The sequence below is a fragment of the Pecten maximus genome, chromosome 17, assembly GCF_902652985.1.
Source record: "Pecten maximus chromosome 17, xPecMax1.1, whole genome shotgun sequence".
In the NCBI taxonomy this organism is placed as follows: Eukaryota; Metazoa; Mollusca; class Bivalvia; order Pectinida; family Pectinidae; genus Pecten; species Pecten maximus.
The window spans coordinates 9588270-9604177 of record NC_047031.1 but is presented as its reverse complement, the minus strand read 5'-3'; the positions used below and the strand labels follow the sequence as shown (position 1 = coordinate 9604177).

The 15908-nt window shown below is 36.4% G+C and overlaps 1 protein-coding gene across 2 annotated transcripts; it reads left to right on the top strand.

Annotated features, from left to right (window-relative positions):
• The first annotated feature begins 618 nt into the window (after positions 1-618).
• Positions 619-15803, top strand: LOC117315728 (transmembrane emp24 domain-containing protein 7-like). 2 transcript variants are annotated; one of them, XM_033870079.1, is made up of 3 exons: positions 619-916; positions 4303-4557; positions 13903-15803. In XM_033870079.1, the coding sequence occupies exons 1-3, from the start codon at positions 767-769 to the stop codon at positions 14137-14139; spliced, it is 642 nt and encodes a 213-aa protein (XP_033725970.1). In that variant the 5' UTR covers positions 619-766; the 3' UTR covers positions 14140-15803. The 2 variants fall into 2 exon arrangements, with proteins under 2 accessions (XP_033725970.1, XP_033725971.1); XM_033870080.1 differs by lacking the exon at positions 13903-15803 and adding an exon at positions 6961-10088.
• Positions 15804-15908: the final 105 nt, after the last annotated feature.

The window sequence follows — 15908 nt, the reverse complement described above, 5'->3', positions numbered from 1 at the left end:
GAGTCTCGACTGTGCTATTGCAGATGTAGTTAGTCGTGTACAATATGTTCCTCCAGTGTTGGGTTCAAATAAAATGGAAGCTATCTTTTTACTATACATTCCATGCATTTGAGTTTTGATGACTTTGCTAGCTCTTTCGACCGATATTTCTTACCGATAACTTTTCCTGTGCTAAAAATGGCACGAGCCCTGAATTACATGAGTGACGTTGTTTTGTTGTTCTTTAAATCAGAGAAATGTAACTCTTGAAATCGGCTTCGAACAATTATACAAATATTATCAGAGGAACGGACAAACTCTAGAACGTGTAGACCTACAGGACTTACATTTTTTCAGAGACTTGTCTCTGATTTTTTGTAGTTTGTGAATTTTCAAGAAAATCCATTAAAAACATTTTTAAAAGATTTGAAAATTATCAAAATAAATCAAATACATGGTACAAATATTATGCGTTTCAATACATTTTGCAGGATTCTTGTCTCTGTTCACACCTGCAAGTCCGTAAAGATTTCTGTTACAATTTACCAAACTGGCGAGTCTCTCGAACAGTAGTTGAACATATAAAGGTAGTGCCTGGTTACTTCCCTTTGTCGAACTCTTTTATGTTTGTACATTGCCACGTAATTTCAACCACCACCATTTTCCGCTGTCGGCTTGACACATGTTGCAACGAGAAATCGCCAAGTATCCATTAAGTTCTACATATATTTTGGCGATTCAGTATATAACGTGTTCACAGAAAGAATTTTGTAAGAACCATTGAAGAATGGATATGAAACTGAGCGTAGTTACACTTGTATTGGGTTTGATTTCGTACGTTTTCGGTGGCGAGTTGACATTCGAACTACCAGACAACGCCAAACAATGCTTTTACGAACATATTGACAAAGGTGTCGAGTCAACTCTGGAGTTCCAGGTAAATATATGTTTAAGACGTTTTTCATTTAAAGGTTCCCATGCTAATTATCATTTCAGATCACAGACGCTTGTATCTGGTAGTAAACAAACTCAAAATTTGTAACCCGATCACGAATTAAAATCAATACCCATATTTATAATTCCTCGGGTACAAGATTCTTTGATCAGGCGGAGTTGCGTTGAAGGCGTACAGCGAGTCCCAAAGACTTTTGAAGCATAGAAGCATATAAGTAATAATTGAAAAGATTCCCTTTTAGTTAAAGGAGTTAACCCCCCCCCCCCCCCCCCCCCCCCCCCCGCACACTGTGCATAATGCTAATAATATGTAACAGAGTGCATGATTAATTAAATTTAAATCACTGCCTCGATCCGCTAGGGATCAAACCTGGGACCTCTGGCTTACTAGTCTTACACTCAACCGATCGAGCTAAAGAGAAGATTTCTCTATATATAGCTAGCCAAGCGGTATATTGCGGCTAGTATTTACAGAGACATATATACAGAGAGATTGGCAGCTCTCTATTTGCCCTTGTGTTTACATAGTGGCCCCTGACCTTCCCACAATCCTTTGCGGTCGCTCGGTTCAGTCTTAACTAGACGCCATATTGGAGAAAACTTGAAAACCAGACACATAATTATCGATAATTTCTATTTGAAATCATCACCAAGATCCAATTATTTGCTTTAATTTTATTAATATCAAAGTGCAGAAGTGTCATCAATATGAAATATATCACAATTTGCTGTCCAAGTGTTTGTATTTTGAGTATGAAAGTCAAGCACAACGCAGGAAAGATCGGCGGGAATCTCCAATTTTCGAAAAGTCCCTATGGGGTTTTCGAGAATACGGATAAATGACAACAATGTGCATGATAATCAAGACCACATTCCATAAGTATAATAGTTTTTGGTTAATGTGGTAACTTTTGTAGTGGCCTAGATAAAACAATGTGCTTTTTGTGTGCGTTTAAAATTGACGATGTTTTGGTCGGACGTAATGGCTGCTTAATTACAAAACTTGGACATGTCGAATAGGACCCAATGGATTTTAGAAAATACGGATAAATGGCAACAATGTGCATGATCAATAAGACTATATCCCATAAGTATGATAGTTTTTGGTTAATGTGGTAACTTTTGTAGTGGCCTAAATAAAACGATGTGCTTTTTGTGTGCGTTTAAAATTGACGATGTTTTGGTCTGACGTAATGGCGGATTAACCAGAACATGTCGAATAAGTTCAAATACTACGATACACACATGCGCATAGCCCGATTTACCTGCGCTCGCGTGTGTTTGATAGGAGACAGGACGCTCTCGATAAGGGATATGCTTGAGTGGTCACGAATAAAGGGAGCCACTATGTGTACGGGGAAATAGCGATGTTACTAATCTCTCTGTATATATGTCTCTGGTATTTACCAGGTTTACAAATATGTATAGGAACTAGCGACTTCTCGTTCTCAATTCAAACATCTTACTCCTAGGCGAAAGGGGAAAATTCCCACAAATCTGAGCTAGTAATATAAAGTAACCTGTACTCCAATTTTACATGTACATACACATGTTCAATATTCCGGAGGGCTGTGAGATCGCAAGAAACCCTGATATTTAAAAAAAAGTATTGAATTCTGCATCCCATAGTTCTACCCAGCCACAAAAGAAAGCTCTTATTAGAACGCTGTACAGTCTCCCTGCAAACGCCGGCGATGACCACACACATTTGAAAGACATGCCCCCATAGCTCCTATTGTCTTGTAGATCGTGGCTATGGTGACATTACAGCGACCCACTGCACTCTTATTAGAAAGTCAAGCAAAGGCATTTGTTTTGAACATGTTCAAAGTGGGCTTGGGGTTCTATGTGATCCCACAGCGTCTACTGGCGATGCTTGTCATCGTTCTGCGCGCACCTCAGCATTCTGCATTTTTCTTTGATGCTGTGGGGTCGCCGTAAGAACGCTGCTCTTGTGTGATGGGTTTAAGTGTTACTGTGGCAAATTTCAATTAAGTTATAAAGAGTAACTGAAGTGTGAGAATTGGATGGGGGAATGATGAAATCAGGGCTGTATGTCCGAGGGATAAATTTACTGAAGTATTTTCGTAATCCATTAATTTTGATGTAAAATTGGCAACTGAAATACTACCCTAGAATTTGTATATTTTTCTAGAATTGTTTAACTTATGTAAATTTAATTTCACCATCTAGTGTAAAATTGACAGTAAAGTTGGCATATATATATATACTGATGGAAAGCGCGTCATTAATGACGGTAACAGGTGTACAGATAGCTGTACATATGTATGTATAAAATAATGTACATGTTCAGATACCCAATTGCAATAGGATTTATAGCTAATAATGCAGCATGATCTGTTCTCAGAAACATAATGCTGCTGTAGCATTATGGAAATCAGATTTATTGATTTTTTATATCTAAATTTACCTTTTGATGAATTCTGTATAAAATTTCTGCTTGAAAGATTTCACCCCTTATATTATAAATCTGTCTTGGTCAGAGTCTCTATCAATCGGAACTCCTCCGAGCTTGCCAGAAAGGCTCGAGGTTGTCCGATTGAGTCTCTATGTGTTCATGTTTAAAATTGGATTACCACAAATCTTAAATTGGCCATTTTGATATCTTTATTTGCAGATAACAGAATAAGTTTATTACAGTCAAAGATGAAACTGTTTTTTTTTACAGAAAGAAGTTAAATATCCACAAATCTTTTATTTCTTGCTACATTTTTTATACTTTGTAAAAAGCCGGTGATTAAATTGATTTAAAAAGTATTTGACTATTTTTTAGCTATAGTAAAGAAATGGGTTATTGTGTGACCAATTTCTATTATGCTTAAATATATATACGGTACTAGATGGCTTATTAGGTTTAATAGCTATATATAGACTTGTATGAATGATAGTATTATTGACTATATATTATGTATACAGGATGATGAAGATAATTATTCACTTTGATGAATATTAGCTTCAATTGTAAAAATTAATCTTTAAATTCTTAGATTCTATATAAATAGGGCAACATTGTAAATCAGTGCCAGAGTAGTGATTTCATTCTGGTAATGGGGCCGCGGTGGCCGAGTGGTTAAGGTGTCCCAACACTTTATCACTAGCCCTCCACCTCTGGGTTGCGAGTTCGAAACCTACGTGGGGCAGTCCAGGTGGTTTTTCTCCGGGTACTCCGGCTTTTCTCCACCTCCAAAACCTGACACGTCCTTAAATGACCCTGGCTGTTAAAAGGATGTTAAATAAAACAAGCCAAACCAAATCAGTGCCATCGATTTATAAAGACCTTGGCTTTTGGTGTCTTCTGGCACCTGTCATTAAATGAATTCTATCTAATATGTAAACAATCTTTTGTAGGTGATTACTGGAGGCCAGTATGATGTGGACATGGAACTGACGGCACCTAACAAACAGGTTCTGTACAAGGACGTAAAGAAACAATATGACAGTTTTACCTGGACACCTGACCAGAAAGGCATTTACCAGTTCTGCTTTAGTAATGAATTCTCAACATTCTCCCATAAAGTTGTATATTTCGACCTCCAGATTGGAGATGAGAAGCCTCTCTTTGATGCAGACTCTGGAAGCAAACATCACACTGCCATGACACTGGTAAGTTTTACTTTTCTGAAATAAGGACCAGTTTTTAGATAAATTTACACTGGTAAGTTGTAGTTTTCTGAAATAAGGATCAAGGTTTCAGATCAATTCACACATTTTACAAGTATACATACGTATATATGAAACATGTAGCCATTCCTTCAGCAATGGATTGTGATGAATTCCTCAAATATACGGAAATAGGCAGATGTGAATGTAATGGATGCAGCTTTGTAATGCTAGAATGCCATTGTATACAAAAACAGTAAGATTTCTGGACTTTTAAAGTCTAAGGAAAGGAAATAGTACTGTAGAGAAGGTGGAAATGATTAAGAATCCATTATCTCATAGACCAGGCGGTCTCAGGAGTTCATTAACCAAGGGAGATAACTCAAAACCAAGGGAGATAACTCATATAACAAATGGTCTCAGAAATCCAATCATTTTATTCTAATCTGACAATTCTTGTAATCAGAGTAAGTTATGCTTATCAAAGATATGCCTGTTGGTCTCGGTACAAAGCTTGGTGAGGTGGCTGTATAGTGAAACAGTTTTGATGGGAATGGCACCTGAGCACTATCTTGGTAACAATGCATGCTAATTTTTCTCTAGATGAATGTTTAGGGATGATGTTGAGGTTATGCATGTAGTATTTATATCCTTTCTGTATTAATTTGGGTCCACATATATTTCTAATTGTGTATGCTGTTTAATTTAAATTTCCTGTTAATTTCACCAGCAAAATTCTAAATTTAATTATGTAATGACATTAATCAATCCATCTACCAGGTATCTGAGGAAGTTTTCATGTAGATTTTATCAAATTGAACCTGTTTTACCTAATTTATGCCTGGAGGTGTAAATAATCATTATTTTATGCATATATGCCTTTAAGGAAAGTTTACTTATATTAATTATATAAGCTTCTGAAGAATCTAACAGTTGTTATAAAAATGAGTTATAACATGACAATGTTGAACATTTGAATATAATTGAAATGTAAATTATTATCAAAATTAAAACTTTGAAAAATTGACAGTCAGCATTATAGTGTTATTATAAATAGCCATTAAGTAATGGGTTATATTGGGTTTCTCAGTATTGAATTTGTTTCTCAAAAATTGGCACCATTTAATCCCTTGCATGTTTATACTTTAAAAGTATCCTTTATTATAATTTCACATAAAATTTTGAGGTTGTGGTTGTAATTTTGATTCCCATCTTAGTCTCTTGTCACATTCCCACATTTATCCTTTGACGTTGAAACTACTCTAAACCAGCTTTAGTAGCTCTACTAATTTTCACAATTTCCACATCAGAACAAGTTTTGTGGCAATTGATCATGACTTTTGTGAAACAGACTTTACTGGTACTTTCACTTTACACCAGTTTTATGTAGGCGTATAGCTATGCATGTAATACATTTGAACACCAGGCATAGTATGTACATGTTAAAACAATAGGACCAGAGTGTATGTGTTGTCATTAGATAAATAGGTCAGGTCTACAATGGCTACATGAAGAAAAGCAAAATAACAAATATTGATCATGAAAACACAATATCATAGAAAATATGGTTAAAATAGATCTATATGAAATTATTTTACGTATGTAATTGAACAGTCAATGCATTAGTATATATATCTGATAAAATGAGTCATCCCTATCTTTATTTGTAACTTTCAAGAACTTGTTCTGGGCGAAAGAAAATTGTACACGAAAGTAAGTTGGTTTACAGTGAGTATACTGTTATGATCGTTTCAGGGTGTGGGGCATTAGTATATAGGTATAATATGATGGGGTCTAGATCTACGAATTTTCTTTTGTACCCTCCATGATAATTAGTTTGTTTGATAAGATCAGAAAGTATTTATGTTTTAGGAATTACGTTGACCCACTCTTAGACACGCTTTTGCGAAGACACTTGTCAATCCAAGTAACTTTTGTGGAACTCTTACATTGTTAGAAAAATATTTTTGGTTGTAAATTAACAATAATTAAAAAATTAAATTTAAAGGAATTTTATTGTAACTGAAAAAAAAGACTCCGTTTATGAAATACTTTGTAAATCCCTGATACATTAATTACATTGAAATTAGTCTTAAGCCGCATTATCAACTGTCATCATATATAACAAAATTGGCTGTATTTTAACAGGGGAGATAATCCAATATTGAGTGGGTAAACCAATAGTTAGGGGAGATAATCCAATAGTTAGGGGAGATAACCCAATTATTCCCTGTATTTCCTAAGTAGCTATTGCATGCCTGTGGTAGAATTGGTGTTGTCAGATGGAGCATTATTTTGCTTAACAAGAAAAAGCAAGCATATTTTTGCCAAGCATAACATGAATTTGATTGATTAAACCTTAAAGAAAACAATATGGGACATGGATTTCTTATCATTTGATTTTAGATGGAAACATCCTCTGTAAGCGTCCATGAAAACCTGAAAGTGGTCCTGGATTTCCAAACACATCACCGCCTGCGGGAGGCTCAGGGTCGTGTCTACGCCGAGGACTTAAATGAGAGAGTTTTCTTTTGGTCGATAGGCGAGTCACTCATTGTGCTGATCATTGGAATTGGACAGGTTCTGGTGTTGAGGAGTTTCTTCACCGATACTCGAAATAACTCTAAGCCCTGATAGATATGTGAACATTACAATATTAAACAGTATTTTCTTTATGCTGAATGTCATCGCAGCTTTAATAGAAACAGCCATTGAACCTCTGTGTGGTACGGATTATAATAGCCAGCTTGGGAATCAAATGATATAATAAGTATGTAGAAGGGATCATCACAGCTACAGAACTTGTGTGCTTTAAATTTGTAATTGAACTGGAGGTAAAAATGATGTGTAGCACGAAAATAACGATGACCTTCTCTTTTGATAGTATGACTAGATTGTTATTGACTGTTTACTTTATAATATACCGCAATGACAATAATACCACACACAAGTTATGTAATGAAAACAAAAACAGAAGGACCTTTTCTTCTTCTTTTTGTGTGAAAAAGTCTAATTAGAACTGTATGCTTATATGAATATTTCTTCAAAGTGTTTGCAGTATATATAGTGTGTAAGGGAAAAAATGTTAATTAAGCATACTGTAAATTAACATGCATTTTCTGGAATAGGTCAGTGAGCAATTTGCTGTTTATAATAGAGATTTACAAAAGTGAGTTAAGGAAAGTGAGATGTACATGTATGTGTGTGAATTTAGACATCTACTGTAGAAGAACATGTACAGAGCATAGTTACTTGCAAATACTCATACCAGCTGTAAAATCATTTCAAAATCTAAAGCTTGAAAATTCAAATGTGAAATAAAAATTGAAATTTTATAACAAAAACATGATCAAGTGCATTGAACTGTTCTGATTCATCATTCAGACCATTTTATTTCGTTACGTAGAATGTTTCTGCATCTTTTTGACTTAACTGTTATGAAACAGCATATATTGATAAGAATTGTCTATTTATAACTATGTGACCTTGAGATAAAGTCAAGCTCTATTAAATAATGTATTATACACTGCCATCCTAAAAGTCATCAATCTTTTGATGTGTTATTAAGATATTATAAATCAATAATTAAAAAATTACAAATTCTTGGAGTTTACTTTGAAAATTGAAACCCAGGATCAAGGTTGGGACCTACTTTTCAAGAAAGTCAGTATACATACATCATGTACATTAAAATTATACTCCAGGAATTAGACATTAAAAAGAATTTTATTTTGTGAAAAAACAAGAAAAACGCTTTCACAATTATCAAAATTGCTAAATTCTAAGGATTTCATTGTCAATATCCATATCGGCTTATGACAGACTATAACAATATCATTTTGAGAAGTTAGAAAAAAACTGCAATACAAGTATTTACCTATTAAGTCAGATTTACTGAATTATATTCCTTTAAAGGAACATCGAGTGTATGTGTAAGTATATGTTGTATGTGTTTAGGTAGTGGAAGAACAAAGGATGGCGTCGTAATAACATGGATTTTGTACGAAATCCTACTGTTAAACCTCTCAACTTATAGTCTCGTCTAGTCCATAACTTTTGATCTGATCAAACCTTAAAAGTCCTTTAATTTCATCACCCATAATTCAGTGTACATGTACATAGAGACTCTGGCTATGATATTGACGAAAAATTCTGACGAGTTCTAAGTGGCTATGCAATTAGTATCGTGTTTCTATCCTTGAAACCAAAATTGCAGGATATTATGGGAAGAGTTCACGTTTCAATTTCATATTGATATCAAGCTTGTTTTTTTATTTACTCTGTGGGTAGGTAACAGAATTAACAGTGGGTTCCTGACTGTAGTTGTTGACAACTTGTGTGTGTGTGCTATTGTTTATTTATTAGTTTTGGTGTGTGTGTGTTTTGAAAGAGAATGCATCCATCATCTGTAGGGTGACATGGTTAGGATCATATTAAACAGAGAAAAAAGGAAAAAGTCAAGTTTTTTTTTTTGAGAAATGAATTATATGATCATTCAGATGGTACAAATATATTTGTGACCGATATATTTTAAGTTCCTTCTCTGCGATACACCTAGGCCGACACAAGGGATATCGATTATAGAGACAAATTGTAAGAATTGAACTAGATAATACTTGGTTTAATTGGTGTTTGTATCAATTTGATGTGCTCACTGAATAAGAGCAGTACCCTAAATACTTTTCACAAGAAGTTATTATAATTCACTCTTCAATTGTGTCCACCCACTATCAATGTTGTATAATTACAGACTTACAAAATATTTTATAATGATATTTTTTTCCACCATTAAATTACCTTTTTCAATCCTTTTTATGCAATTTGAAAACAAAAAAGAAATCTTTTGTAATAGTTAAATCGTTTAATTTACTGTACATGTAGAGATTTTGATCAAACTGATATCAAATACATGTTCTCCCTACCAGCTCTCGAGGATATATGATACTTATTAAACGTATGTTGGTATGTCAGTTGTCGGCGATGTTTGTACTATTTGTATAATTTTTTTAACATTGGATGATCGATTGAAAAGTCACTGTAAACAAATATCATTTATTGAAAAAGAAGTTGTTTGTGTAATGTGTGCTGGTCTACCACTTAATGAGTAATGAATTATAAAACAAGTAAAATGAAATTTGACACCATTCTATACGAGAATTTTTCAAAATCTTTCTATTGACTACATACACACACTTACAATTTCAAAAAAATAGAATAATGAGATTTATTCTATTCTTATATCTGTATCGGGAAAAATAATTATTGAAATTAACATTAAAAAAAAATTTCTCTTCACTTCATGTCTCAATACCAGAACTAATTTTGTTCTTCTGAAAATGCCTATCAATTTTTTCTGATTTTAGGCAAGGTTCCTTTTCTGAAAAGCTATATATAAAGTGCTGTATTTTGTTTTTGATTCACTAATTAGAGTGATTTAGTGTAACAGACATGCCATGTATAACAGTAATGTATGAGTGACACCACAGATTTTATGTAAGGATTTTATGTTAGTAATAAATTTTTTACCAACTTGACCAGCTTTTGTGGTTATCTGAATGCTACCTACTCATTTTCTCACCTGATTTGAGAGACACTCGAAGGAAAACTGAGCTTATTAACATGATGTTGTAACTGTTGTTTCCATCGTTTCTCTGTGATCAACTGCCAGACCAGCTGGACGGGAATGCTGAGGAACAGACATAAGCAAATTTTTCAAACTCGGGGTCGTTCTCTTGCTAAAGTATATATTTTGCTTCTCCAGAAAAGACAAGGGGATTAATATCTGCCCATTTACTTAGATGTATGGTAATTACACAATATTTCTGTTGTTTTAAATACAAAATATATTAGTGTGTAATCATTGTTTAGATACAGTATATAAGTAATCCCACAAGATCTATACACATCAACCAAAAGTTCTATTGGTGCCTTCTGCTATAGAGGAGTTTTCAGCTTTGATATTTCTTTGGTTACCATGGAAACAGTCAAATTCTAGCATTTTCTGGAACCTGTCTTCAAAAACTGTTTAAAATAGTTTCATTAAACTGTATACACACTCCAATGTATTGAGTTAGCTCTACACTCTAGACTTTATGACGGCAGTGTGTCGAGTTAGCTCTACACTCCAGACTTTATGACGGCAGTGTGTCGAGTAAGCTCTACACTCCAGACTTTATGACGGCAGTGTGTCGAGTTAGCTCTACACTCTAGACTTTATGACGGCAGTGTGTCGAGTTAGCTCTACACTCTAGACTTTATGACGGCAGTGTGTCGAGTTAGCTCTACACTAGACTTTATGACGAGTGTGTCGAGTTAGCTCTACACTCTAGACTTTATGACGGCAGTGTGTCGAGTTAGCTCTACACTCTAGACTTTATGACGGCAGTGTGTCGAGTTAGCTCTACACTCTAGACTTTATGACGAGTGTGTCGAGTTAGCTCACACTCCAGACTTTATGACGGCAGTGTGTCGAGTTAGCTCTACACTCTAGACTTTATGACGGCAGTGTGTCGAGTTAGCTCTACACTCTAGACTTTATGACGGCAGTGTGTCGAGTTAGCTCTACACTCCAGACTTTATGACGGCAGTGTGTCGAGTTATCTCTACACTCTAGACTTTATGACGGCAGTGTGTCGAGTTAGCTCTACACTCTAGACTTTATGACGAGTGTGTCGAGTTAGCTCTACACTCTAGACTTGATGACGGCAGTGTGTCGAGTTAGCTCTACACTTTAGACTTTATGACGGCAGTGTGTCGAGTTAGTTCTACACTCCAGACTTTATGATGGCAGTGTGTCGAGTTAGCTCTACACTCTAGACTTTATGACGGCAGTGTGTCGAGTTAGCTCTACAATCTAGACTTTATGACGGCAGTGTGTCGAATTAGCTCTACACTCTACACTTTATGACGGCAGTGTGTCGAGTTAGCTCTACGCTCTAGACTTTATGACGGCAGTGTGTCGAGTTAGCTCTACACTCTAGACTTTATGACGGCAGTGTGTCGAGTTAGCTCTACACTCTAGACTTTATGACGGCAGTGTGTCGAGTTAGCTCTACACTCTAGACTTTATGACGGCAGTGTGTCGGGTTAGCTCTACACTCTAGACTTTATGACGGCAGTGTGACGAGTTAGCTCTACACTCTAGACTTTATGACGGCAGTGTGACGAGTTAGCTCTACACTCTAGACTTTATGACGGCAGTGTGTCGAGTTAGCTCTACACTCCAGACTTTATGACGGCAGTGTGTCGAGTTAGCTCTACACTCTAGACTTTATGACGGCAGTGTGTCGAGTTAGCTCTACACTCTAGACTTTATGACGGCAGTGTGTCGAGTTAGCTCTACACTCCAGACTTTATGACGGCAGTGTGTCGAGTTAGCTCTACACTCTAGACTTTATGACGGCAGTGTGTCGAGTTAGCTCTACAATCTAGACTTTATGACGGCAGTGTGTCGAATTAGCTCTACACTCTACACTTTATGACGGCAGTGTGTCGAGTTAGCTCTACGCTCTAGACTTTATGACGGCAGTGTGTCGAGTTAGCTCTACACTCTAGACTTTATGACGGCAGTGTGTCGAGTTAGCTCTACACTCTAGACTTTATGACGGCAGTGTGTCGAGTTAGCTCTACACACCAGACTTTATGACGGCAGTGTGTCGAGTTAGCTCTACACTCTAGACTTTATGACGGCAGTGTGTCGAGTTAGCTCTACACTCTAGACTTTATGACGGCAGTGTGTCGAGTTAGCTCTACACTCTAGACTTTATGACGGCAGTGTGTCGAGTTAGCTCTACGCTCTAGACTTTATGACGGCAGTGTGTCGAGTTAGCTCTACGCTCTAGACTTTATGACGGCAGTGTGTCGAGTTAGCTCTACGCTCTAGACTTTATGACGGCAGTGTGTCGAGTTAGCTCTACACTCTAGACTTTATGACGGCAGTGTGTCGAGTTAGCTCTACACTCCAGACTTTATGACGGCAGTGTGTCGAGTTAGCTCTACACTCTACACTTTATGACGGCAGTGTGTCGAGTTAGCTCTACGCTCTAGACTTTATGACGGCAGTGTGTCGAGTTAGCTCTACGCTCTAGACTTTATGACGGCAGTGTGTCGAGTTAGCTCTACACTCTAGACTTTATGACGGCAGTGTGTCGAGTTAGCTCTACACTCTAGACTTTATGACGGCAGTGTGTCGAGTTAGCTCTACACTCTAGACTTTATGACGGCAGTGTGTCGAGTTAGCTCTACACTAGACTTTATGACGGCAGTGTGTCGAGTTAGCTCTACACTCTAGACTTTATGACGGCAGTGTGTCGAGTTAGCTCTACACTCTAGACTTTATGACGGCAGTGTGTCGAGTTAGCTCTACACTCTACACTTTATGACGGCAGTGTGTCGAGTTAGCTCTACGCTCTAGACTTTATGACGGCAGTGTGTCGAGTTATCTCTACACACCAGACTTTATGACGGCAGTGTGTCGAGTTAGCTCTACACTCCAGACTTTATGACGGCAGTGTGTCGAGTTAGCTCTACACTCTAGACTTTATGACGACAGTGTGTCGAGTTAGCTCTAGACTTTATGACGGCAGTGTGTCGAGTTAGCTCTACACTCTAGACTTTATGACGGCAGTGTGTCGAGTTAGCTCTACACTAGACTTTATGACGGCAGTGTGTCGAGTTAGCTCTACACTCTAGACTTTATGACGGCAGTGTGTCGAGTTAGCTCTACACTCTAGACTTTATGACGGCAGTGTGTCAATAAGACTTTAGTCACTACTTCAGTTCTTAATATTGACTTCTGAACATCATATTAAATAACTCGGCAAGAAATACCACAGTTTGGTTTCCTTATGAGGGAGCTAAATGACTGTCCTTCTTACTATTTAGCATTTAGATATGTCTTCCATTGTGATATTTTGTGTTTTATTTCTGGTCTATCTAGTCAAGCCCTGTTAATCTGTCTCCGTAAATCCATTTCCTCTGATATTCAGCCTCTAACTTACGGAAACAGATTAACCAAATGATATATTGTACTGTCAATCCGTTTGCTCGTGATTCTGTCTCCAGCTCGCTGATTCAGATTTCATTTTCCCTCACTAAAATGATAAATTATATCAGCCAGATAGCTTTTTCAGCATTTATTAGTGACATGATGATGAATCTACATACATCTCCAGATCTCGTAAGAAACCATAGCAACATGTGTACTGAGCTAAAGGTACATTAGTGTTAAAAGCACGACTCTAAATGTAAATTATTGTACGTTAATTGTACCTTTTATTCTTCCTTTCCCTCTCAGATGGAATATTACTGTACATTAATTGTATCTTCTATTCTTCCTTTCCCTATCAGATGGAGTCTGCGTCAGAAGATATCCACGATGCGCTCAATGATGTAGTGGAGGTTCAAACACATTTCCGCCTTCGCGAGGCCCAGGGTCGTATGTACGCTGAAAACCTGAACGACCGTGTGTTTTACTGGTCTCTGGGAGAGTTCCTCATCATTATGTCCATCGGCATCGGTCAAGTGTTCATACTTAGGGGCTTTTTCACAGATAAAAAATCAAGCAGTGGGATTATGACCTCTTGATGAAAATGTCTATAGTTTTAAGGAAGTACTTTATAGGAAGGAAACAAAGGGAAATCTGAAAATGTCTATAATTCTGAGGAAGTACTTTACAGGAAGGAACAAAGGGAAATCTGAAAATGTCTATAGTTTTGAGGAAGTACTTTACAGGAAGGAACAAAGGGAAATCTGAAAATGTCTATAGTTCTGAGGAAGTTCTTTATAGGAAGGAACAAAGGGAAATCTGAAAATGTCTTAAAGTATATTAAATTAATAGTTAAGGATGCAATTAAAGGGGAAAAAGATTTTCAAGGATGCTGTATGAACACGTTTACCCGGGTATAATTATGACACCCTGTATGACTACGTATACCCGGGTATAATGATGATGGGAATAGGGTAAAGCTTACTCCAACGGGTTATTCTGGTGGGAACAGGGTAAAGGTTATACTTAAATGGGTTATTCTGGTGGGAACAGGGTAAAGATTACTCCAACGGGTTATTCTGGTGGGAACAGGGTAAAGGTTATTGCAATGGGTTATTCTGGTGGGAACAGGGTAAATCTTACTCCAATGGGTTATTCTTGTGAGAATAGGGTAAAGGTCACTCTTACAGGTTATTCTGGTGGGAATAGGGTAAAGATTATACTCAAACGGGTTATTCTGGTGGGAATAGGGTAAAAGTAACTCTAACAGTTTTCTGTTGAAACTTTACTGAGCCTGCCACACATTCCGATGAATAAGAACCTGCTCTGTGGTACATCTTAATACTTTGTATCATTGTAACAGGCAGAAATATACATATAGCTAGTTGTCATTACAAGCTACATTGATATATTCTAAGACTTGACACTTTCTGCCTATTATGAAGCATTTAAGTCCCTTGTTTGGCGTAACATATACTTGTTTTAAAACTGTAAACCAGCGTAATGAATTTTGGATGAAACAAAATATTTCCTTTCGTTCTGTGGAATTGACGTTATAAATGAGTTTACTGTATGATTTAAGCTTTTGTTTGAAACAGAGTGCATTGTGTATGAAAGGGCCATTAAAATCCATATTTCAGTATGATAATAGATATGGCATATTAGAGTTAATGGAAACACAAGGGAAGAAATAACCAGAAATTATTTTTTTTTAAATCCAGTTTGACTAAATAAGAATTTAAAGCCAATTAAGTGGTGTAAAACTTAATTAAATTCCTCTTGATTAGACCTAAAGGTGAACTCTACGAAAGTGGAACCGTTTCAAAATATGTGCATTTTAAAATTTATGTTAGCCATTTGATACATTGTACCATGAAATGATACACATAGTCCTCTTGTGTATAATGCTTTGGGGACTGATCGGTATCACTGTCAAATCTTATTGAATTCTTCCAAAAAATATCTGTTAACTGCAAAGACATGCTCGGTTGGTTGTGGATGAATAACAACCTCACCAGGGCTAAGAAGTCCTTACATGTGGAATTGTAGGTTTATTTATATTGATATCATATTAGAGATCCATAGTAGTTTACTGAAATATTTTGTTTGAAAATTTTTATCATAATAAACATCTTTCCATTCTCATGCAAGCTTCCTGTAGTCGTGGTTCAGGAGTTATCTCCCTTCCAGAGAATATGAGTGGGTGTATTTTATAAATGTGACATTATATGCATCAATGAATAAAATTTGGTTTGTCTCCTAAGTTGTGTCTCCTTGATTCTGTACCGATTTATTACTACTAATACAGTAAACCTTTACACTTGTGACACCCACCTCTGACCTTTACACTTGTGACACCCACCTCTGA